Here is a 25,048-nt window from a genome sequence, read left to right as displayed (position 1 = left end):
CCCACAGTTTGGGCTAATACCTATAGTGTCTAGTTACTCCAGAGGTTAGAGCTGATATGGCATATTCCAAAGCCTCCCTCATAAATCACATGATTGACGGTCTGGTGTTCGAAGCCCCTAAGCAAACAGAGATACACTTGACAGGCAGGACATTCCAGAGGCCTAGAGATCATCTCCCAGTAGCTGAGGGCAGAGGTCTGACCTCTGTTTGGGCGTGATTAAATCTTCACAACTACCATAGGTCAGGGTTTTAAGAACCTCTATTTTAAAGGTGTGCTTTAAATTTAAAATCTATTTCTGGGTACCAGCAAATCACAACATTTTATGGAGTTATGGTATTTAACTTAAATATTTTCAATTTCTTAAAAAGGAATAATTAAGAATTTCATAGGTAACATTTCTAATTTCTCTTTAAAATTCTGTCACTAAGGATAGAATAGACCATGTCACCTTTCTGTAATTTGCTTTAAAGTTTCAGAGCTAAAGTTAGAATCATATTTAAAGTTTCAGAGCTAAAGTTAGAATCATATTTTTATAAATAATACAAACGACCCAGTTCTATCCAATTTGTTTTCAAGAAAACAACTTGTTACTGAGCCCATCTTGCAAATATGATTACAACAAATGAGAAGTGTTATCTTCTTAAATTTTTAGTAGTCTTTTTTGTCTGACATTTGTATTTAGTTCTGTAAATATAGTTAAATGATCTTAACTTTTTGACATAGTTCACAAAGTACTGTTCTAGGCAATGGTTCTAAGCCTTTTGTTCTTCTGAAGTACACTTGAGGAAAGTGACACTCCTGTCAGCAGTAGTGGCTCTCTAAAACAGTGAGATTAAATGCCTCTAACCCCTCCTTTTCTTCCTTTCTGTTGTGAACTTGAACATTTCCATTGCTTTGCCTTCTCACCAAACCCACCAGATGAGAAAAATGAAACTGTAGAATAGAGAAAAATGAACTGGAAAATATGGATGAAACTTAGAACACTGAAGTTTAGACAGATTAAGCAAGGTCTAAAGATAGGTATTAAGGAAGTGTGTAGGAATACTCCATTAAGAACATTTGAGTTGCCTTAATAGGAAAAATAGAGATTCTGGCCAAGGGGAAGGGCTTCACTTGGAGGTTTGACAGACCATGTCTTGTTTAGGGAAATGGTGAGTAGGCGTACACTACACAGGGTTCATGGAAGGGAGTTGGAGGTAGAGTGCAGAGGTAAAACTGAAAGGAAACATAGAGGGCAGAGTATCAAGACAGAGTGAGGGCCAAATGGAGGAGTTTATGTCTTATAATTGGTTAGTGGTGAATAGTGATATCACTTTTAGAAGAGAAAGAATTTGTTCAGATCTCCGTTTTAGTACTCTGTCAGCAACGTGAAATATGAGTACAGGACCAGAGTGAGACTAGAGGCAGCAAAACCAGTTAGACTGCTGTTACGAAAGTTTAAAAGAGAGATGAATGACTGATGGTTGACGGGCCTGTTGACATGTTTAACATGCTTGTAGGATTTTAGTAAACAGGTGGAAAATACTGGACTAAATGGTTTTCTAGAAGATTTCTACCGCCTTTATGGGTATTTTTAGTTTCTGTACTTGGCAAACAAGGAACTCTTTAACATTTTTTGTTTATATATGTTTCTGTGTTTTATATAGTCAATTAAATGAAAAGCCCTTACCTGAAGGCTGGGAAATGAGGTTCACAGTAGATGGAATTCCATATTTTGTGGACCACAATAGAAGAACAACCACCTATATAGATCCCCGCACTGGAAAATCTGCCTTGTAAGTTTTCTAAATGTTTTGATTAAAAGTAAAACTGATTCCTAAGATTTTTATATAAAGATCTCAATTACCAAAGAGTGCTATTTCTTGAGGTGGCTTGCCTGTAGGTCTCTGATCACTAAATGTTTTGTATTTCCATTAGCTTCTTAAATATTTTCTCCTAGAGACTTTCCATATTTGTTATCATCTATTCACAGCATTAAATGAGAGTGTTTAGAAATTATCAGTACAGTACTGCTCACCAATTAATCCCTGATTTCTGATACCTACTTTCTTTCATTTCTATCACCTTTTAACTTGAAAACTCCCATTACTTTTTCTTTTCCATTTTTGAAAAGTAACTGTGTTTCGTTGATTTGCTTAATATGTTTTGTTTAGGGTTTTTTATTTTTTAAATTATGGTCAAATAGACATAACAAAGTTGACCATTTTAGGTTTATATCTTAGTGGTGTTAAGTACACTTATTGCTGTGCACCCATCACCACGATCCATCTCTAACACTTTTTTATTATCCTATACTGAAACTCTGTACCCAGTAAACTGTAACTCTCCAGTCTCCCTTCTCCCCCAGTCCCTGATAAGTACTGTTCTACCTTCTGTTTCTGAATTTGACTAATCATACAATGTTTGTCCTTTGTGACTGGCTAATTTCACTTAGCATCATGTTTCCAAGGCTCATCCATGTTTTAGCTTGTATCAGAATTTCATTTCTTTTTTTGTTTTTTTTTTGGCGGTACGCAGGCCTCTCACTGTTGTGGCCTCTCCCGCTGCGGAGCACAGGCTCCGGACGTGCAGGCTCAGCGGCCATGGCTCACGGGCCTAGCCGCTCCGCGGCATGCGGGATCTTCCCGGACCAGGGCACGAACCCGTGTCCCCTGTATCGGCAGGCGGACTCTCAACCACTGCGCCGCCAGGGAAGCCCTCATTTCTTTTTAAGACTGAATAATATTGCATTTTATGTATTACCACATTTTGTGTATACATGTGGTTCATGGACATTTGAGTTGTTTCCACCTTTCAGCTATTGTGAATGATGCTGTGAACATGAGGGTACAAATATCTGTTCAAGTTCTTGCTTTCAGTTCTTTTGCATATATATTCATAATTAGAATTGTTGAGTCAAATGACAATTCTGTGGGTTTTTTTGTGACGTTGCCATACTGTTTTCCACAGCGAATGTACCGCTTTATGTTCTCACTGATAGAGCACATGGGTTCCAGTTTTTCCACATCCATGCCAACAGTTGTTACTCTGTGTGTGTGTGTGTGTTTGGGTGTGTGTAATGCCATCCTAATTAGTATGAAATGGTATCTCATTGTGGTTTGTATTTCTCTAATGATTCATGATGTTAAGCATCTTTTCATGTGCTTACTGACCATTTTTTGTATCTTAGAACAAATGTCTGTTTCAGTTCTTTGCCCAGTTTTGAATCAGGTTGTTTTTTGTTGAGCTTTAGAAGTTCTCTGTATATTCTGGATATTAATCCCTATCACATATGTCATTTGCAAATACTTTCTCCCATTCTGTGTATTTCCTAAGCATTTCATAGCTTTAGCTCTTACATTTAGACCTTGGATTCATTTTCAGTTAATTTTTGTAAATGGTTTTAGTAAGGGTTCAACTCCACTCTTTTGCAAGTGGATATCCAGTTTTGCCAGCACCATTTTGTTTAGTGGTCTTGGCACCCTTGTCAAAAACTATTTGACCATATATGTGAAGGTTGATTCCTGGCCTTTCTGTTCTATTTTTCTGTATGTCTGTGTTTATTCCAGCACCACACTGTTTTGACTGCTGTAGCTTTTACTAAATTTTGAAATCAGGAAATGTGAATCCTCCAACTTTGTTCTTTTTTGAGATTGTTTTGGCTTTTCAGGGTCCTTTTGAGATTCCATATGAACCTTAGTATGGGTTTTTCTATTTCTGCAAAAAAAAAAACAAACAAAGACATTGGGATTTTGATAAGGATTGCATTGAAGTTTTCTTTGGTTAGTGTTGACATCTTAACAATATTAAGTCTTCTAATCCATGAACATAAGCTGTCTTTACATTTATTTGTCTTCTTTATTTTCTTCCAGCAATGTTCTATAGTTTTCATTGTGCAAGTCTTTTACCCTGTTGGTTAAATTGATTCCTAAGTGTTTTACTGTTTTTGATGCTATTTGTAAACGGAATTGTTTTGTAAAATTTCCTTTTCAGATTGTTGATTGTTAGTATATAGGAATACAACTGATGTTTGTATGTTTTGTGTTCTACTTTGTTGAATTTACTTAGTGCTAACAGGTTTTTTCGTCTGGAGTCTTTAGGGTTTTTTATATATAAGATCATATCATCTTCAAACAGAAATGTTTTCTTCTTCCTTTCCAATTTGAATGCCTTGTCTTTTTCTTGCCTAATTGCTCTGGCTAGAACTTCCCATACTGTGTTGAATAGAAGTGATGAAAGCAGGCAACCTTGCCTTGTTCCAGATCTTAGAGGGAAAGCTTTCATTCTTCCACCATTGAATGTGATGTGAGCTGTGGGATTTTCATATATAGCTCTTATTATGTTGAGTTGGTTTCCTTCTAGTTTGTTGAATGCTTTTTTATCATAAAAGGATATTGAATTTTGTTGAATGCTTTTTTGCATCATTTGAGATGATTGTGTGGTTTTTTTCCCCTTATTAATGTGTGGTGTACTGCGTTGACTTTTCATATGTTAAATCATCCTTGCATTCCAGAGATAAATTCCACTTGGTCAAAAGGATTAAAATGTTAATCCTTTTAATATACTCCTGAATTGAATTTACTAGTATTTTTTTTTAGGATTCTTGCATCTATGTTCATAAGAGAGATTGGTCTGTAGTTTTTCTCTTTTTAATTTTGTTAAGCACATTATAAACATACTTTTTAATTTTTTTATTTTAATTAAGTTGTACTCGACATACAGTATTGTTTCAGTTGTACAATGCAGTTTTGTTTTCATGTAGCACCTTTGTCTGGCTTTAATTTCAGGACATTGCTGACCTCTCGTTCTTTTTTTTTTTTCTTTTTTTTTTTTTTGTGGTACGTGGGCCTCTCACTGTTGCGGCTTCTCCCGTTGCGGAGCGCAGGCTCAGCGGTCATGGCTCACGGGCCTAGCCGCTCCGCGGCATGCGGGATCTTCCCAGACCGGGGCACGAACCAGTGTCCCCTGCATCGGCAGGCGGACTCTCAACCACTGCGCCACCAGGGAAGCCCGTCGTTACTTTTTTTTAATATGCAGAAAATATAAAACTAAACTTTCATGTTTCAAACAAACTAGGAATTCAGGCCAATTAGGTATTAATGAAATTAGATATGTAATAAATTACAAACAGATACTGTTGTATCATTAATCTTAGTTACAATTAAGTTTGGGCACATATAGCAGAAAACCCCAAAACAATAGAGGCTTGTATGAAACAGAAGTATATTTCTCTCCATCATTAAAAAATAGTCCAGTGGGACTTAAATAGCACACTACTGAATAATCCATGGCTCAAAGAACTGGCTCACTAGAAATAAGGAAATTTTTTTTACTTTATGATAATAAAAGCAAAACATCACAATTTGTGGGATTTAACAAAAGTAGTCTTGGAGGAAGACTTAATTGCTTTAGAGGACTAGATTAGAAAATAGGGTGTAAAATCATTGATCACTGCTTCCACCTTAAGAAGCTAGAAATAGAAAAGGTAATTAAATACAAAATATGCATAAAAGCAGAAATCAATGAAATGGAAATGAGAGAACAGAAAAATCAAAGCTACAAGTTGGGTCTTCAAAAATTTAATAATATTGGTAAACCCTAGTAAACTTGAGAGAAAAAAGGAGAAAAACTGGGAAATGTAGTCTGCCCAAGTAAATCTCAAGACTCTGTTAAGGTCAAAGGAGAGAATGGATTCAGGAATAGACACCGTTCTCAGACAGAACCTCCTTTACCTAGTCCTGTTATATTTGGCTGTATATAAGAGAGAATCTCACAACAGGGGCTTTAAAAAGATCAAAGTTTATTTCTGTTTCTTACTTAAAAATAGTCATGGGACTTTTTTTTTTTATTTTAAAGATGGTATTAGGAGTATGCTGTACTAGGGCATTTTTGTATTTGACTACTGAGTTCTTAGGGAGTGTGGTATTGTGCTTTCCTTCAATATTTTATCTTACAAGAAACTATATATGTCATATTAACATTCTTCCTCAGAGACAATGGACCCCAGATAGCCTATGTACGGGACTTCAAGGCAAAGGTTCAGTATTTCCGGTTCTGGTGTCAGGTTAGTATTGGGACTGTATTTCTGTACTCCTTTTATTATGTTGCTTACACAGTCAGTGATTGTGAAAATAATTAACCTGTAGAAAAAGAGGTAAAATGGAAGCATTGGAATTTTTCTCCTATTTTTAGGTCAAAGAAATAGATTTATCCCTTAGATAATTTATGGCTTCTGTTGTCCGGAAGAATAAATTTGAAACCATTTGAATAAGGAAACATTGCTACTCATTCCAGTACTCATTATTTTCAGATTGAAGAAATCTTAAAACAAATGAGTTAAAACATTTCTGATATGTAAATTATAACCAGCTCCTTTCATATCTAGCATTTGATATAAATGACGTTGATAGATCCGTACATATGTATCACTTTGATAGATACATTAGTACATATATATGGTTATATTCAGAGTATGTTTAACAGATGTGATCAGTTATTTCTGATGTATTATAAATGTTTACTGAATTAATGATTTCTTTATGGGGTCTAAATAAAATTAATGTACTAGTCAAAGTGTTACTATGATGAACATTTTTAAACTTCAAACTCTTGTACTGGGCCTGTGCAAGCAAAAAGAATTTGAATTAGCTTTTAGAAAATTTAAGTAAAGATTTGTTTGACTCATTAAGTAATCACTGTGCATACGACATCTTGCTTTCTTCTGTTTCTTATGTATCAGATGATCTATAATTAGCATGAATACTCACAAATGCATGGTTAAACATTATTAAATAAAAGTTCATATTCATAGTCTGCTTGTTACTGTAAGCAAAAAAGTAAGTAAAATTTTACCCTTTTGGTTTTTTGATAGGCCATTTTAATGGTGAGAGTTGACTTAAGACATTCTTATATTTCAGCAACTGGCCATGCCACAGCACATAAAGATTACAGTGACAAGAAAAACATTGTTTGAGGATTCCTTTCAGCAGGTACTGTTTCATCCACTTAATGGTTTTCCCCCTGGCTTCCAGCCCAAAACCTTTTGGTGCTAGCAGTTCAAACACTTTGGAACTTTTTGAGATGGAGTCCTTGAATTTTTTAAGTCTAATCTCATTGCCAGCTACCTTAGTACTTAAAATTGCGGAAAATGCAGATAGCTTTGTGTGTGTGTTTTGTGTATGTGTATGTTCTGTGCTTTTGAAGTGTCAGAGTAACTTAGTATTTGTTTCAGGTTTCCATTTCTAAGCTCCGTGTTTGATGTGAAATAGATATTTAAGTAAAAAAATAGGCTTTTGGTAGACAAAAGTCTGGAAGTACTATATGAACATACTGGATACAGATAGAAAAAGAGAGGAGAAGACTTTGTTTTTAAACTTCTGTATTGCTTGCATTTTTATAATAAGCATATTTACTCCTATAATTTAAAGAATTTTTTATGTAGTAAAAAATGTAATTGGTCATTGATGACAATATCTAAAAATAATGTTTTCAGGAGTAGTCAACAAATGTTTTAGCTGTCCTCAGAACCTGAGTTAATTTACTACTTACCTTTATTTTACAACTTTGTTTACCAACCAACTACAGCTAAGTATTAAGTGATTTTGATATATTAAAATGACCAGTGGAAAAAAATGTCTTAATATGCAAACATCCAGTTCGTCCTTGTTTTATGGCCACATGTGGTTGTGATTCTTTATTATCAAACCCTTATGATAATTTTGGTAGCTACAGCTTTGAGAAGTGCTAAACCGAATGTAAAGGAAAAAGAGATTGTCTGAGATAGTTGACAATAGCTGTCTACTTACTTTCAGAAACAATTATATATATTCTTTACTAATGGAACCTCAGTTATTAACATTGAAGGGAAATGCCAGTTGGCATCCTGCTAAGTAGGAGCAGATATTTTTTTAGGAGCAGAGCTTGACTAAGGCCACTTAGAGAATTATGAGTCATTCTCTTGATCTGATGTAAGCAAGGCTCCAAGGCCATTCTCTACCCTGTGATTACCTATTCCTTATTTTCATGTTCGTAACCAGTATGCAGTCACTGAGTAGTCAGTCTCTGGTGGGCCAGTTTCTTGGAACATAACTTGCCAATAGCAGTGCTGAAAAGATGTGAACATGAGTAAATGTCCCTTTAGCTATTGATACCTAGAGACTTTCGCAGAATGACAGACCAGATGATGCTAAAACAGTTTTTAAAACTCGTCACCCTAAACTCTACATCCATCCAATAAATGTGAAATAAAAAGAGAAAATTTTGATCGCTTTGGAAGAGTGACGTATAGCAAAATTAGCATCAGATTTTCTTCATAGCATTTGGATAAAGTTGTTTGGGGTAGTAAGTGTTTTTCTTGACACAGCACAACTGCTTATGGGGGAAATTGCAGGAGAAACATTTCTTTTTTTCCTTCATACTGGCATTTGTTAAAAGGTATTATTTCAAGGTATTTTTTTCTGGGGGGACAGCAAGCGAGATCAGGGACAGCCCTACGGTTTGGGGAGCAGCCACAGGGACAAGGAATAGCCAGAAGGAACAAGAAATGAACAGAAAGGATAATTTTAACTTATAACATTTCTCATTTGCATTGCTATATTTCTAGCCTGTAGTGTTGTGGAATACTTGTCATAAGCATTGAATTTTTTGTTACATCTGGCATTTTCTTGTTTGAGTGGGATATGAATTCATGAAAGTGTGGGAACTGAGAGAGCCCTAGCATAAGCAGGTCACTTACTGAGCCTCTCTGGATATTTAAATGTGATTGTTCATTCTTATCCTTTCATGAAATAGAATCATTGTACGGACTTTATTCTCTCCAGGCCCTGTCATTTTTTTTCCTAAGAGTAATTAATGTTTGTAATCTTCTACAGGCCCAATTTTGGGCAAGTAATTAAATACTTTTAAAAAGCAAGAACCCAAATGACCTCTTCATTGTAGCTCAATAATGGTACTGTCCTTCAAATATGAAGATGATCTTATTAACCACTGTAGTAGAATACAAAATTTGAGTAGTTTTTCCAGGTTTCCAGGTTTTTTCAAATTAACTATATTTTCTCTGCAGCCTCTGTTTTTCATTTCCAAGTTAGCCAATTAGTTATTATGTGTACCTTTTGGCTATAAAACAAACCCAAACCTACCCAAACCAAAAAGGACCTAAGCTCTGCTCATGGTCACAGTTACTCTGCTCTAAGCAAATGAGAGAAAGAAGGAACTTTGTCAGTAGTAGGATCATTTAAAAGAAAATTATATATGTATAAAGTATACAGAAATATAGATATGTATAATTTATAAAACATTATGAAACTTTAATGTATTTTCTATATGTGTGGTGTTGACCAAACCACAGACAGCATTCTATGTCATGGGGAATTTAAGTTACTTGTAATGCAGGAGATTTCTAACCTGGAAGTAAGTGGTATAAGGTGTTTCTACTTTTACTGATTCTTTTACTTCTTCTTTTTTTTTCTTTTTTTTTTTTTTGGTAGATAATGAGCTTCGGTCCCCAAGATCTGCGAAGACGTTTGTGGGTGATTTTTCCAGGAGAAGAAGGTTTAGATTATGGAGGTGTAGCAAGGTAGTGATAATATGAATACTCAGAACTTAGTTCCTTTCCTCCAAAGGTATCATTACACTTTGCTTGCAAGTATTATTTTCTCAATTTTCTGTTTCAGGAAAATGAAATGTAGCAAATTTTTGTACCTTTATTAATGTTGCAATTATAAAATTTCAAGAAACATTAATTCAGCACTTTCTAAGGTACTGCTAGTTGATTTCACCCACATCACTCCTTTAATCCTCAGGATAACTCTGTGAGAGAATTTTGCAGGTAATAATGAGGTTTAGGGACTCACCAAAGACATATAACTAAGTTGTAGAGCCTGGATGCAAGCTTTACATCATCAAACCAGAAGCCAGTGCTCAGTCCACCACCTCATATCTGTTCCACAGAACATACAAGGCCCTATAGTGTTCAGGTCACTTTCTCCATCACAGATTCCTGATAGAGATAATAGTCATTCAGTTCCCAACTGAGATTAATATATGTTTTGAAAATATAGAAAGCTGTATAAAATAGGAGTTGAAATTATAAATTCTCCTTTCTTAATATTGGAGCTTCTAATCAAACCCCTAGAAGATAGACCCAAGCAGGAAATTGCTTTGCTTATTCCGTAACAGTATATCATAGCAGGTTAAAAATTTGCATAGTGGTGGCAGTATGGAAAGCCAAGGACTTTGTAGTCAAGACTGGATTTGAATCCTTTTTCTGCACTCAATAGTATAGCTTGGGGCAAATATCTTCATCTGTAAAATAAGAATGATCATATCTACTTCTCTGGGATTATTGTGAAGAGTAGAAATACTGTTTATTAATATCCTAGTTCAGACCCTGTGTCTTTGTGGGGTCACTAACTGGTGGCTACATTTGAGGGATTTTTACTTAGGTTTTGTTTCAAAGCTCACATTTCAAATGTATGAAGTAATCACAGGTAAATAACAAATATGAATAGAAACATTTAATTTTGTATTAGGTAAAGATAATTCAGGGGGGCAATCATTCCTTCTTAACTAGAAAATTAACTAGCAGTATTAAAGTATAAGCAGGATTACTACCAGAGGCCATAAATCAACAAGAAAGGAAATCTCAGGCACGAGCTGATACCACATATATTGCCCCAGATTCACTCTGCCTACTGTTCTTCCAGACCTTCACCCATGTTACGTAGTTAATAACTATAATCTTACGTTAGTGTTGGTTGGTATTTTCACAGCATTTGAATTAGAGCTTCTCAGTATTTTCCTAATGAATGAGTAGCTTGAATTAAGTGCTTTATTGCCTCTGTGAAATTGGAAGGTTTTTCGTATTTATCTAAGATTTAGAGAGCAGTGGAACTTAATGAGCATCACTGAGGGGCTTTGTAATGGATGGAATAATGTTAGACTTGTTTCAGCTGTTCTAACCACATGGGTCAACAGTGAATTTTAAACTTGCCTATGTATAGTATTTCACTGATTCTAAGACTAAATTTTTCATATTTTAACATCTCTGAAACTGAGATGTGTATTACAATTGGAAAAAACTTGTTAGTGGTTCATCAAATAATGTTGTCTTTAAAGTCAGTGATGTCTTAGATTCTTTGAAATATGCAGTGTGTAAATATCTCTGTACAATAGATGGCAGTTTGTACAGAAGCAGTGACTAGAGAAATATCACCATCAGGGGAGTATAGATTCCTGAGAACTTTATAACACTGCTCTTTGATTTATTGGTATGGTTACTTACAAGATTTTTCATCCTAAATTTTCTTTTGATTTCAGAGAATGGTTCTTTCTTTTGTCACATGAGGTGTTGAACCCAATGTATTGCCTGTTTGAATATGCAGGGAAGGATAATTACTGCTTGCAGATAAACCCCGCTTCTTACATCAATCCAGATCACCTGAAATATTTTCGTTTTATTGGCAGGTTTATTGCTATGGTAAGTGCAAGTGGAGAACTGTGTTTACTTTGCTAATTTAGCAATACTAAAGCATTGTTTCTTTAACTTTCTCATTTGAAATTTTCTCATCATTAAGATATGTCTAAGATTGGGCTTGTTATATCTGCCCTTTCCCCAGAAATATTCCATAATAGATCATATGACAGGGGAGTTTGTTTTGTTTGTTAGATGAGTTCTTCATTCAAAAAACAAAAATATTCTGAAATACAATGAGATATATAAAATCTTTTATATCTTATAAAATATAAAATTATCTTTAATGGTATTGTTTTCTTCTTGCATAGGCTCTGTTCCATGGGAAATTCATAGACACAGGTTTTTCTTTGCCATTCTATAAGCGTATCTTGAACAAACCAGTTGGTCTCAAGGATTTAGAATCTATTGATCCAGAATTTTACAATTCTCTCATCTGGGTTAAGTAAGTTTGTTTCCTTTTAATTTATCATTGTTGTGTTGGTAATGTATTCAGACTGTAAGCATGTAATTGGTTTACTGAATTTAAATGGTTTACATTAAACCTGTCTCATTATTCAATATGATAAATTTTATAGAAATATCTTAGGCAAAAATGTGATTTTAGAGCATAATGTTCCAGTTTTGTTGTTAATTCCGATGTTACAGTTTAACAATAGTTATTTAAGAACATAGTCCTTTAGTTAAAAAAAAAAACTCTTACATGACTGAATCAGTGTAACAGTGTTAACTTTCATTTGGGCAGAGAAAACAATATTGAGGAATGTGGTTTGGAAATGTATTTTTCCGTCGATAAAGAAATTTTAGGTGAAATCAAGAGTCATGATTTGAAACCCAATGGTGGCAATATTCTTGTAACAGAAGAAAATAAAGAGGAATATATCAGGTAAGAGAGAATGCTCCTTTTGACATAGTTTTTAGCCTTTCTGTTGGACTGTATAGTATGTTGATAATTGCTTAGTAATACTAGTGGACAGTATTTCAAAAAATAATATTTGCCTTTATACTAATTATTATGAGAACTCATGTATTATTAAGGATGCAATACACCACGTCATACCTTGTAAGTACATTGAGAGAGGAACAAGAAAAGTGCTATGGGAGACATCCTTTCATCTAGCTATAATCATGGAGCAAGAATCTGATGGTATTTAATTTGAGCCTTGATGGTTGGGAAGGATTCAGTTATGTAGAAATAAGAGCAAAAGTTATATGCAGAGTTACAGAGGCTGGAAAGCACAAGTCACGAATCGTAAATAAGAGTTGCCATGGTGTGTGATGCTGTCAGGCAGCTCAGAATTGGTAGCCCATTTGCCATGTCCTGCATTTCAGAAGCCAAGGAAAATGAAGAATCTTTAGAAGATGTTGTGGCTAATAAGTTATGATAACCCTTAAGAGAACAGTTAGAACTATAGCCCAATGGTAGGTATAGAGGCCAGATTACAAGAAATTAAGGACTAAATTCAGTAGACAGTCTAAATTTCTTTTTAACGAGTCTGGCAGCAAAGCCCATGAGAGATAGGACAGATTCTTGTGGAGGCAGCAAGGTAGAGGGACTGACTATCCTGCAGGTTAATTCAAACTGTAAACCTTACAAAGAATTAGTCTAGTGGATGCTAATGAGTTTAATGCCCCCCTTTCTGATATATTTCAATTTAACCAGAAATATGAAGATTTATAAAGTAATAGAAAAGAATTTTGGTCCTATAAAACTTTAAGTTTTTCTCCAGAAGTGGGAGTTTTAAGGCTAGAAGCAGTGCTGGATCACTTTTTTAAATACCAATTCTGTAACTACTATGCCATGTAACATCATGGCATTGAAAAGAATCTCAAATTTATATGCAGATATTTTTGTGGGGAATATTTGAAGATCAGGTAAAATTTTTAAGTAAAAAGATGGTTTTCTTAGTGTAGTCTCTTATGCTTTGCATTAGTTCACACTTTTAGTCTCGAGTTATTAGTTCACTGACATATTCTCAACACCAGTTCAGTCAGATAGGGGTGAGATTTCACATAGCTGCTGATTCTTGAGTTCCAGTTTCTGGATCTCTTGCCTGCTTTTCTACTTTTTAAATATTAACATATCCTCTCCACATTTCTTGTGATTAATATTTGCATGGTATATTTTCCTCCATCCTTTATTTTCAATCCTTTGTCTTTCTGTTTAAAGTATGTTTCTTAAAAGCAGCATATTCTTAGGTCTTACTACTTTTATCCATTCTGATAATTATTACTTTTAGTTGCAATTGATACATTTAAATTTAATGTTATTACTGATATGATTGGACTTAAGCCTGCCACCTTGCTATTTGTTTCTTCTATTTCCCAATTTCTTTTGTTCCTCCTTTCCTGTCCTCTTTTGTATTAATAATTTCTAGTTTTCTTTTTATATATCTTTGGTTTTTTCTTAGCTGTATACCTCTTTAAAGTTTAGTGACTGCTCTAATGAATATATGCATCCTTAACTTATCACCTTTAATTAATATTATGCTAATACATTAATATATGTAACATAATTTATAATTAATATACTACTTGTACATTATAAGAGGCTCATAATAGTATAATTCTGTTTATCTCATTTCAGCCATTTGTGCTATTGTTATTTTATTTCTTATGTTTATAACCCCATAATACTATATTCTTGCTTTAAGCAATCAGTAGATTTTAAAAGAAATTAGGGAATAATAGTCTTTTATATTTACTCACGTTACTATTTCTGGTTCTCTTCATTTCTTTCTGCAGATCCATTTTTTCCATCTGGGATCATTTCTCAGCCTTAAAAACTTCCTTCACCATTTCTGTTAGTGTGTGCCTGCTGGCAATAAATTCTCTCAGCTTTTATCCAAAAACATCTGTATGTCATCTTCAGTTTTGAAGGATATGTTCACTAGATTTAGAATTCTAGGTTTATAGGGGTTTTTTTTCTCTTTTTTTTTTAAACACTTTCTTTCAATAATGTCATTCCGTTATTGTCTTCTATTTTTGATGATGTGAGCCACTATTTCTGTTGTTTTCTGGATGAAATGTATGTTTTTCTCTGGCTTTTAAAAGATTTTCTAAAGGTTTTTTAGCATTTTGCCTCGTATATATGCGCTTTTATGTTCTCCTGATTGATGCCATTTCAGCAGTTATGGAAAATTTTTGTGCTTTTTCTCTGTAGATGTTCCTTTTGCTTCATTCCCTCTTTCATACTTCAGAGACTTTGGATACATGTATATTTAACCTTTGATATCATCCCAGATGCTGTTTATATTTTTTTCATTTCCTCTGTGCTTCAGTTTGGGCCATTTTGATTGATCTGCGTTTGAATTCACTGCTTTTAAGTTCATCCAATTAAATTTTCATTTCAGATATTCAGATATTCTTTCATTTCCATTTGCTTCTTTCAAGAGTTTCTGTGTTGAGAATCTTTATCTCTTCATATATTTTGTCCATCTTGTCCTATAAATTATTTAATACATTTTTAATAGCTTTTAGAAAGTATTTACTAACTTCAGCATTGGGCTATCAGTTGGCCTTATTCTATGGATTTTTTTTCTCTTATGGGTCACATTTTCCTGCTTCTTTGCCTAGGTAGTCATTTTTTATTGTGGATGATACATGGTAGAGACTCTGAGTTCTTTTTTTTCCCCCCTTTGAAAAATATTGAGTTTTGTTTTGACAGGCAGTTAAATTAAGGACAGATCACATTGATTGTGTGGAAGCTTGCTAGAGCTAGTCTACTTCCATTTTGCTTTTAATCCTAAAACATAATGTTTATTCCTAGAACATGGTTCATAGTCCTTACAATGGAAAGCCCAAGGTGTTTTACCATTACCTTGTGAGAATTAAGCTTAAATTCTGTCTCTACAGCCCTAGGTGGCTGCTGAAATTTCTGGTTGGATCTTTGGCTTTCCATTTGTTCATTGCACAGGGTTCCTTGGAGTTTCATCGTCCTAGACATGTGTATTTAGGAGTGAGCTAAGGAGTTGAAGTGTGTTTCTGTGCAGATTTGGGAGCTCCTTTTCTTTGTCTTCTTTCTTCTAGGGGTTTTTCTGTAGCTGCTTTGCCAGCTTTAAGCTCCCAACCTCATGTCTCCTCAGCCCAATAATACTGTTGCTTTTAGTTTGAGTTTCATTTCCCTGTGCTCTTTGTAAACTGGGAAGTGCCCTCAAAGGAAAAGCCTAGTAAATGCGGCTCTGCTCCAGTGTGCCAGCTTCCTTCAAGAATCTTGTCCCCACCAGTTTCTGCCTGCCTTTGGTTTCTCTCTGATGCCTTCAGACATTTGTTTTCTGTAATTTGCCCAGTGTTTATCATTATAATCACCCGGAAGATTAGTCCAATACAACCTACACTGCCATTTTCCAAAATTTCAGAGTTTTAATAAACTTTAGGACTTTGGTTGTCTGAAATTGTCATGAAGTAATCAGATGCCTAAAATACATGTTTGTTTGCTTGTTAAAATTGTTAAAAATATTCTGTAATAAAACAAAGTTTGTATTTGATGTGATTTTAACTCTGTTAATATGTATCTATGTAGATGAAGATTAGAAGAAAATCTAATCTGATTCAATCAATATGTCCAAAAATTTGAGTCAGTCAGTAGAATTTGAGCACTGAATATTTGATATAAAGGAATTATTGCTCACTTTTTTGGTGTGATGATAGAATTGTAGTTATGTTTTTAAAAAACATAAAAAAATAAAGACGCAGACGTAGAGAATGGACTTGAGGACACAGTGGGGGAAGGGGAAGCTGGGACGAAGTGAGAGAGTAGCAGTGACATATATACACTGCCAAACTTAAAATGGATGGCTAGTGGGAAGCTGCTGCATAGCACAGGGAGATCGGCTAGATGCTCTGTGATGACCTAGAGGGGTGGGATACTGAGGGTGGAGGGTGGGAGGGAGGCTTAAAAGGTAGGGAATATGGGGATATATGCATACATATAGCTGATTCACTTAGGTGTACAGCAGAAACTAACACAACATTGTAAAGCAATTATACTCCAATAAAGATGTAAAAAAAAAAGAAAAAAACTTTAAGCTGCTTCAAGAAAGGAATAGCTTATACTCCTGAATCTCCCCCAGCATTGAGCATAGCATTGTGCATATTGAGGTTAAGACCTTAGTTAATGATGAACTAACCTTGAGTTACAGAGATTTTGCATAATAAATTATGCAAATTAAAATAAAATTAAAAGAGACCTCATCTTATAGAAATATATACTGAAATGTTTGTTTAAAATGAAATTATATGCTATCTAGGGTGGATAGGGGCATAATGAAATAAGATTGGTATTGAAGCTGAGAGGTCTGTACATAGGGTTCATTTATTTTACTTATATATATATTTGACACTTTTCATAATAAAGTTTTTAAAAATTATTTTTACACTCAGAATTTAAAGGTAAAATCTAAACTTCCTCATAGTTTTTTTTATATTTATTTACCAGAATGGTAGCTGAATGGAGGTTGTCTCGTGGTGTTGAAGAACAGACACAAGCTTTCTTTGAGGGCTTTAATGAAATTCTTCCCCAGCAGTATTTGCAGTACTTTGATGCAAAGGAATTAGAGGTAATGAGTTGTTCTTTCCTCTGCAGCATGCTGGTAAATAATGCCTTCAGCTGCCTGTTTTCAACTCACTTTACCATCTTTCCAATGGCAAAAGTATTTTTTATTCTGGCAGTATGTTTCTGAAGCATCCCCAGAGGTTAAAAGAAGTCCATAATTTATCCAAATATATAAAGTGTTACCAAAAAAAGAAAAGTATTAGAACCTCTATCCAGTGAGTGACTTATATACCTGAATATGTGTATATATGACACCAATCATGGAAACTCAGCTTTTACAAATAATATAGATAAAATTCTTGATACACAGTTTATAAGCCAAGGCCTCCTGATTAAATTTTTGAAAGTTGTTTAATACTAGTCTTAACTATGTCTAGCATTTTTATATAGGTTGTACAGTTACCTAAAGAAACCATTTGTCTTTTTCATCCCTAAAGGTTCTTTTATGTGGAATGCAAGAGATTGATTTGAATGACTGGCAAAGACATGCCATCTACCGTCATTACACTAGGACAAGCAAACAAATCATGTGGTTTTGGCAGGTTTGTCTCAGTTTCTTTCTTTTGGAATACCGTAATTTTTGTAGAAATTGCTTACCACATACGGAAATGAGTCACAGAAAAAGTGTACCAGTATGTTAAGGATCCTCATTCCATTCTATGCATTACAATAAATGAATACCGATTATAACAGCATTCTTTCACTATTGCCAGGTAAGCAACACACACCTTGCACCGTTGCCCAGAGTATAAGACAACCCCAGATAATAATATTCCCCTGCATTTGATCTAAATGCTTTTGGAATTTTGTAGAACTATCTGAAGTATGGTTTTCATCATTCATAGCTCATTAAGAATTATTTAATGTTTAGAAGGTGTAACTTAAGGGAGAGCCTTGGTTTGGAATCATAATGGTGTCTCTTCACAAAATTTCTGCTATAAGCACATGAAAAGTTGCTCAGCATCACTAATCATTAGAGAAGTGCAAATCAAAACCACAGTGAGACATATACCCATTAAAAGGTGGCTATTATAAAAAAAAAAAAAAAGAAATAATCATCCTTGGTACGGATGTGGAGAAATTGGAACTCTCTTGCGTTGCTGCTGGCAATATAAAATGGTACACCACTGTGGAAAACAGTTTGGTGGTTCCTCAAAACGTTAAACATAGAATTAATATGGTCTAGCAATTCTACTCCTAGGTATACCCAAAAGAATTGAAAGCAGGGACTCAAACAGAAACTTGTATAACTATGTTCATATCAGCATTATTCACATTAGCCAAAAGGTGGAAGCAATCTAAAATGTCTGATAAACCAAATGTGGTGTATATATATATATATATATATATATATATATATATATATATAGTGGAATATTGTCCAACCTTAAGAAGAAAGGGAATTCTGACATAGGATACAACATGGATGAACCTTAAGGATATTATACTAAGTGATATCAGCCAGGCACAAAAGGACAAATATTGTATGATTCCACTTATATGAGGTATCTAGAATAAGCAAATTTGTAGAGACAGAAAGTAGAATAAAGGCTACCAGGGACTGGGGAGAAGGGAGGCAGAAGCAAGGAGATAAGTTTAATGAAATGAGTTTTTGTTTGATATAATAAAAAAGTTCTGTAAATAGTGGTGATGGTTACACAACAGTGTGAATGTACTTAATGCCATTGAATTGTACACTTAAAATGGTAAATTTTTATGTTAATGTATATTTAACCACAGTAAAAAATTTTTTTAATGCCTTCTAATTATGTAAAGAAATTTATGTAAAGAAATTAATAAGAAGCTGAGGTGACTGGGCTTCTGTAACAAATACAATTAGTACAGTAGGATAAAAATTCTTTACAAAAAAATCATTTGGCTGAGACAAAATTCTTGTGCTACAGGCTAGAAAGAATTCTCTAGACACTTAATGTTTTGAGTCAGAATTGTAGGAGTTAAAAGCCACATAATTCTGGCAACACATAGCTACACCAAAACATAAAGAACACTGAGAGAAGAACATTACTGGGATATATCTTGGTCAGAATTTGTGAGCTTGATTTCGTTTGTTCATAAAACCAAAAAGTCTGTTCTGACTCAGTCTCTTTGTCCTTCGTAACCACATGAATTTCTATAGGACAGGCAGATCTAGAGGGAAAAGGAAGGGTGCCCTAGAAGAGCTGATCTTGAGACTGCATGAGTAAGGAGCTCTTGGGCCCAGGGCACTCTTCTTTTTCTGTTTCCCTATAAGGATGTGGTACTAGGATTGGTATAGGGGAAGGTTGGTAGGGCTTTTGACAAACATGGAGAAGCTCTACCATCCACAGTGGTGGATTCAGTCATTTTCCAGTGCATCTGACACTGGGAGTTTGGTTAAGATTTGAAATGATTTTTTTCTTTCTTGTTTAGTATTCTGAACGTCACATATGACCTATGTATCTCTTTAAATGTGCTTTTAACAGTTTGTTAAAGAAATCGATAATGAGAAGAGAATGAGACTTTTGCAGTTTGTTACTGGAACCTGCCGATTGCCAGTTGGCGGATTTGCTGACCTCATGGGTATGTCAACAGGATCACTTTTCCTATACAGAAAATTGTTTATCACACTGCTGTTATATTAATGTGTATACAGTGTATCAAATAACAAAGACAAGTATATTTTCTTAACTAGACACAGTTAACCTGGATTTGTATCAGCTTTTAAATCACTTTGTAATCCTTACCTCTAGAAGTTTTTAACTCTTAGGCTAGACCCCACATTTTAATGGTCTTTTAATGGTAGGATAATGGTCTTCTATATATGTAGATGTTTCCTCATTCAGTCATATGGCAAACATTTCAGTGTCTCCTATGAGAGACACTACTATTGTTTGTATTATATTTTAATGACTTGTTTACCACTCTTCCCTGTTATACCTGGAGCTCCTTGAGATATAGATCCATATCTTCATCTTTTTATTTCTAGTGCCTAGTACAGTGCCTGTCACATAATAGTCACGGATTAAATTGTATGTTATTTTGAAATGAATGACCTTAAGAATATTTATTTTGTGACTAAATAAGTAAATTCAAGTCTTTCTTTAACACCAACACTATGCAAGTACCACAAGAGGATAGAAGTTGTGATCCCTAAGTCTGTTTCAGCTGGAGAAGAGAGAGTCAGAATTAAAGAATTAAATAGGCAGTTCTGGATATAGTGTGTGGAACCAGTTCAAGACTTTAAAAGCCAGACCAAAAGAATTTGGACATTACTTAGGGTTTTGGAAGCTATGGGAACTTGTTGAAGACAGGTGAACTTGCTGAAGCTGCCTTTTAGGAAGATTTGATAGTAAGGTATAGCATGCAGATGGAAGCTGGAAATAGGAAGAATGATTAGAGCAATGATAAGAACCTGATCTTAGGAGATAAAATAGGGATGGAAAAGAAGAGAGAAATGCTAGAGAAGTTCCAAAGGTAGAAATAGGACTTGATTAGAAAACGAAATATAAAGGAAGAATGTTTACCATGTTATGAAACATGGAGAAGTTGTGAAGTGTAAAGAATCTGCTGAGTTTAAGGTGACTGTCAGGCAACCAAGTAGAAAATCTCAGTGAGGGGACAGTTTTACAGGTGTTGTTAAAGCACGAGTTTAGAGGTAACAGTAGAGAGAGAAAGTAGACTCATAAGAGCAATGAAGCAGTGACATTTGAAGCTGTGAGAATGGATGGGCTTATGCAGAAATAGAATACAGAGAAGAGTAGAGAGCTGATGCTTAGAAACATTTAGGGGTGAGACATAACTAGCCTAGAGACAGACTTAAAGGAGAGGCCAGAGAATAAATATTTTAGTCTCTCCGAAGCAATATAGAAGGGAAGTTTTTATCTAGTGCTACAGAGAAAGAAGTCTCAAAAAGGATAATTTGTAAGTCCTTTGAGAATGCTCTGTAGTTTGAAAAAGAAACCATGTTGGCGGTTGGAGAGGTAAGGAATAGTGACCAAAATGAAGAAAAAACTGGTACAAGCTTCTCAGTATAAACTGGAAGTCTGATTATTAAAAAAACAAGAACTAGGTCTTCTCTTGGGAATAATATTTGGGGTTGGATGGAGCAGTCTAAAGCAACACAAAAGGATACCTGTGGAAGACAGACAGTGAGATTGTGGTTCATCAAATTTTAGAGGACATTGGTTTAACCTTTCATCCACCCAATGTAGGAAAAGAAAATTGTAAGAGTGATGTATATAACAATTTAATCTAGTGGTTCTTGACCTTATCAGATCTAATATCCCATTTTTTTAACATATTTATAATATCCTCACGGAATGAAGTTGGTAGATGTGAAATAACGTATCTACAATCTCCAAAAAATACAGATACATAACACTAACTGTAATATAAAGAAGAAAGTTTTAAAAAATTATTTATAAAGAAATAATATTTATTTCAATACATGTATGTTTGGGAAAAACTCTATTAGAAGACACAAAATGTTGTTCCTATTTAGAAGAAAAGATTTGGGCTTAAGAGGTCAGAAGCCCTTCTGTATAAGAATCACTGGAATATGAAAGAACAGATAGAAAAGGTAAGAAATAATAAATAGACAAATAAATATAAGAAAAAGAGGGAAATAATCTAAGTGAATTAAGGATAATATACCTGCTAGAATAAATTATAGCTGATCAAAGTAGAGAAAAATGAGGTAGATCTTATTTTAAAGTGTAGTGTCTAATCACAAAATTCCAGTATAGGCCAAGGCTCTGATATGTACAAAAGCCTCAGAGACCTTTTTAAAGTTGCAATAGGCTGAAAAATAGGAAAAGAGGTGCAAGAGTCTATCTGGAAGTTGTTTCGTTTAGGGACAGTGTCAGAGTAAGATTGAAAACAACAGGCAACCTGAAATTAACTTCATTATATAATGTTTACAACATGATGTCTTACAATTCCATAAAACTTTAGAAAGCATCCAGGGTAATAGTATTGATAATATGACATATTTGTAAAATAGCCTTTATCAATGAAATTCACTAAAATCCTTCATTTCATATTTCTCTGCTATTTTATTTAAAAAATTTTTATTTTTGTCTGCGTTGGGTCTTCCTTGCTGTGTGCAGGCTTTCTGTAGTTGCAGTGAGCAGGGGCTACTCTTCGTTGAGGTGCATGGGCTTCTCATTGCAGTGGCTTCTCTTGTGGAGCACGGGCCCTAGATCTAGGCACATGGGCTTCAGTAGTTGTGGCACGTGGGCCAAGTAGTTGTACTTTGCGGGCTCTAGAGCCCAGGCTCAGTAGTTGTGGTGCAGGGCTTAGTTGCTCCACGGCATGTGGTATCTTCCCAGACCAGGGCTCGAATCCATCTCCCCTGCATTGGCAGGCGGATTCTTAACCACTGCACCACCAGGGAAGTCCCTCTCTGCTATGTTAATATTTGATTCTAAGTCTATTAAAAGCAATCCAGACTCTACTGTTACATACTGATTAGCACTATTAAACGAAACTTTCCATCTGTGTGGTTAGAAATGCTGTAATATATTGAGAGAATGTGCCAGTACATAAACCATTTAATAATTTCATGCTTAATTATTTAATCATTTTAACTATCCTTTTTCATAATGACCATATCCTATGTTACTGGGCTTTTCGCATAACTACTTGTGAAAACACTTCAATGTGATTAGATACAAAAGTACTACCACTTTATATTTGTACTGGGTTTAGTCAGGTGGAACATGAGAAAGTTCTTTGGGTATGACTATCTTACATATGGCAGAACAATAAGTGTGCCTGGCCCCTTCTTATTTAAAAGTCCAGTAGTATACCAGTCCTTATGACCATCAGTAAATGCTTTTTAGGGAGCAGTAGTGACCTTTTTAGAAAACCAGTGCTTAAAGATAACCATTAACAGCTGACTCCAACACAAGGTAAATGAGAGGCAAGAATGGGGTGTTAGGTGTGTAAGGGTCTGCCCTATAGGACCTATAAGCACAAGCATTGTTAATATTGAATTCACTAGGTTGTTTACATTTTCTAAAGTTTTAACAATTTTCTGTTTAAATCAAGTTTTGTAAGACAGTGAGCTGTAGTTTCCCCATTGTGTTTAAAACTAAAATTAAGCTTTTTATGTGTTCTCTTATGTGAGGTATTGTTAATTATAGCATTCTGTTTTTCTGGCTAAGGAATATTAGATAAAAGTGCATTTTCTCCTCTTGGGCATACATTAACAATGTGGTTCTCAAACTCTAGCTCTCAATCAGAATTGCCTGGAAGCTTGTTAAAACACTGTTGCTGAGCCTCACCCCCAGAGTTTTTAATTCAATTCAGTAGGCTTGGGTTAGGGCCTATGGATTTGTGATTCTTAACAAGTTCCCTGGTGATGCTGATGCAGCTGGATTGGTGATAACAATTTGAGAACCATTGCACTATCAAACTGTTGATGATTTCACTTTTAGGGAGCAATGGGCCACAGAAATTCTGCATTGAAAAAGTTGGGAAAGAAAATTGGTTGCCTAGAAGTCATACCTGGTAAGTAAAATCAGAAAGATTCAGTTATGTGTATAACTGAATCACTTTGCTGTACACCTCAAACTAACACAACATTGTTAATCAACTATACTTCAAAATAAAAGAAAAATTAAAAAGAAAAAAGAGTGTAGAAAATAGCTTTTTCCCATTTATCCTGTATATACTAAAACGTGTTAGAAATGAAATACTTTCCCCATGGTATTGAATTATTTTTAATAGCTTTAGTGAGACATAATTTATGTAACAAAAAACTTACCCATTTTAATTCAGTGATATTTAGTAGATTTTCAGAAAAGTAACCATCACTATAATCTAGTTTTAGAGTATTTCCTTCATCCCAAAACAATCCCTGTTGCCATTAACAGTCAATCCCTCCCCCAACCCCGAATTTTTTTTTTTTGAAATGTGATATTTAGAAAACTTAACTTTTCTCTGTAGGCAGAGGAAGAAATCAAGTCTAGATAGCTGTAGGGAGAGCTACTCTAACATGGTGACAGAAATACTATTTTCTTATTATAAATGTAGTTTAACCACATTTCCAAAAATGTACAAAACTAAAAACAAACCCTAATCTTAAATACAATATATTGGAATTCAACCTAATGTCAACAATAGTTGAACTTTATTTTGTGGGACATTTCAGTGGTCATATATATACCTTGCTGGATATTTGTTTATTTTCCCTATCTACCCTTTTTATTTGTTTTATTGTTTGCTCCTTTGTATTTTCATACATGTGGCTTTTTAAAAATAACAGCTTGGCATGTTTGTTGAAAATCAATTGACTGTAAATACATGGGTTTATTTCTGGATTCTCAATTCTATTCCATTGATCTATATGTCTGTCCTTAATGGCAGTAACATTGCCTTGATTACTGCAGCTTTTCAGTGAGTTTTGAAGTTAAGTATGCATTCTCCAACTTTTTCAAGATTGTTTCTGCTCTTCTGGGTTCTTTGGATTTCCATATGAATTATAAGATCAGCTTGTCCATTTCTGCAAAGAGGTCAGCTGGGATTTTGATGTGAATTGCTTTGATCATTTTGGGGGAGTAAGGTCATCTTAACAGTATTAAGTCTTCTGATCCATGAATATCCGGTGTCTTTCCATTTGTTTAGGTGTTTAACTTATTTCAACAATGTTTCATGGTTTTCATTACACAAGCCCTGCATTTCTTCTGATAAATTTATTCCTAAGGATTTATTCTTTTTGAAGCTACTATAAATGGAATTGTTCTCTTAATTTCATTTCAGATTATTCATTGCTAGTATATCGAAATACAATTGATTTTTTTACATTCATCTTGTACACATATATTTTGATTTGATCTTTTCTCCCTTTTTTTAAACTTGCAACAGATTGTGCCATTACATTATTGTGAATAGCTTATCTCAGTCACACATGAAAACCAGCCTCATTACTTTTTCAAGTTCCATGTTTCCATTTGTTCATTTCCATAACCGTAAATTTATTTTCCCTTTGTGGATAGCATTATTTCTTCTGTTGCCAAACATCTACCTGCACCTTATCCTAAAAATATAGCAGAGGACCAA

General features: G+C 34.5%; 2 protein-coding genes across 5 annotated transcripts in view; one reads left to right on the top strand and one right to left on the bottom strand.

Moving 5' to 3' along the window:
• Nucleotides 1–25,048, bottom strand: part of PXMP4 (peroxisomal membrane protein 4) — a 772,061-nt gene that overhangs the window by 739,393 nt on the left and 7,620 nt on the right. The window lies entirely within an intron of this gene.
• The window catches only part of ITCH (itchy E3 ubiquitin protein ligase), a 180,536-nt gene that overhangs the window by 151,485 nt on the left and 4,003 nt on the right, over nucleotides 1–25,048 (top strand). For all 4 annotated transcript variants that reach the window (XM_049698921.1, XM_049698922.1, XM_004272743.4 and 1 more), the window contains 11 exons: nucleotides 1,649–1,777; nucleotides 5,973–6,045; nucleotides 6,899–6,970; nucleotides 9,467–9,555; nucleotides 11,298–11,457; nucleotides 11,763–11,896; nucleotides 12,197–12,337; nucleotides 16,889–17,009; nucleotides 17,443–17,547; nucleotides 19,468–19,564; nucleotides 23,425–23,497. In XM_049698921.1, the coding sequence (XP_049554878.1) occupies nucleotides 1,649–1,777; nucleotides 5,973–6,045; nucleotides 6,899–6,970; nucleotides 9,467–9,555; nucleotides 11,298–11,457; nucleotides 11,763–11,896; nucleotides 12,197–12,337; nucleotides 16,889–17,009; nucleotides 17,443–17,547; nucleotides 19,468–19,564; nucleotides 23,425–23,497 (1,194 nt within the window). The remainder of the gene's footprint in view (nucleotides 1–1,648; nucleotides 1,778–5,972; nucleotides 6,046–6,898; nucleotides 6,971–9,466; nucleotides 9,556–11,297; nucleotides 11,458–11,762; nucleotides 11,897–12,196; nucleotides 12,338–16,888; nucleotides 17,010–17,442; nucleotides 17,548–19,467; nucleotides 19,565–23,424; nucleotides 23,498–25,048) is intronic.

The sequence above is a fragment of the Orcinus orca genome, chromosome 16 (genome assembly GCF_937001465.1).
Source record: "Orcinus orca chromosome 16, mOrcOrc1.1, whole genome shotgun sequence".
NCBI classification, from domain to species: domain Eukaryota; kingdom Metazoa; phylum Chordata; class Mammalia; order Artiodactyla; family Delphinidae; genus Orcinus; species Orcinus orca.
Note: the sequence above shows the minus strand (reverse complement) of the source record. Positions and strands in the feature narration are given on the sequence as shown.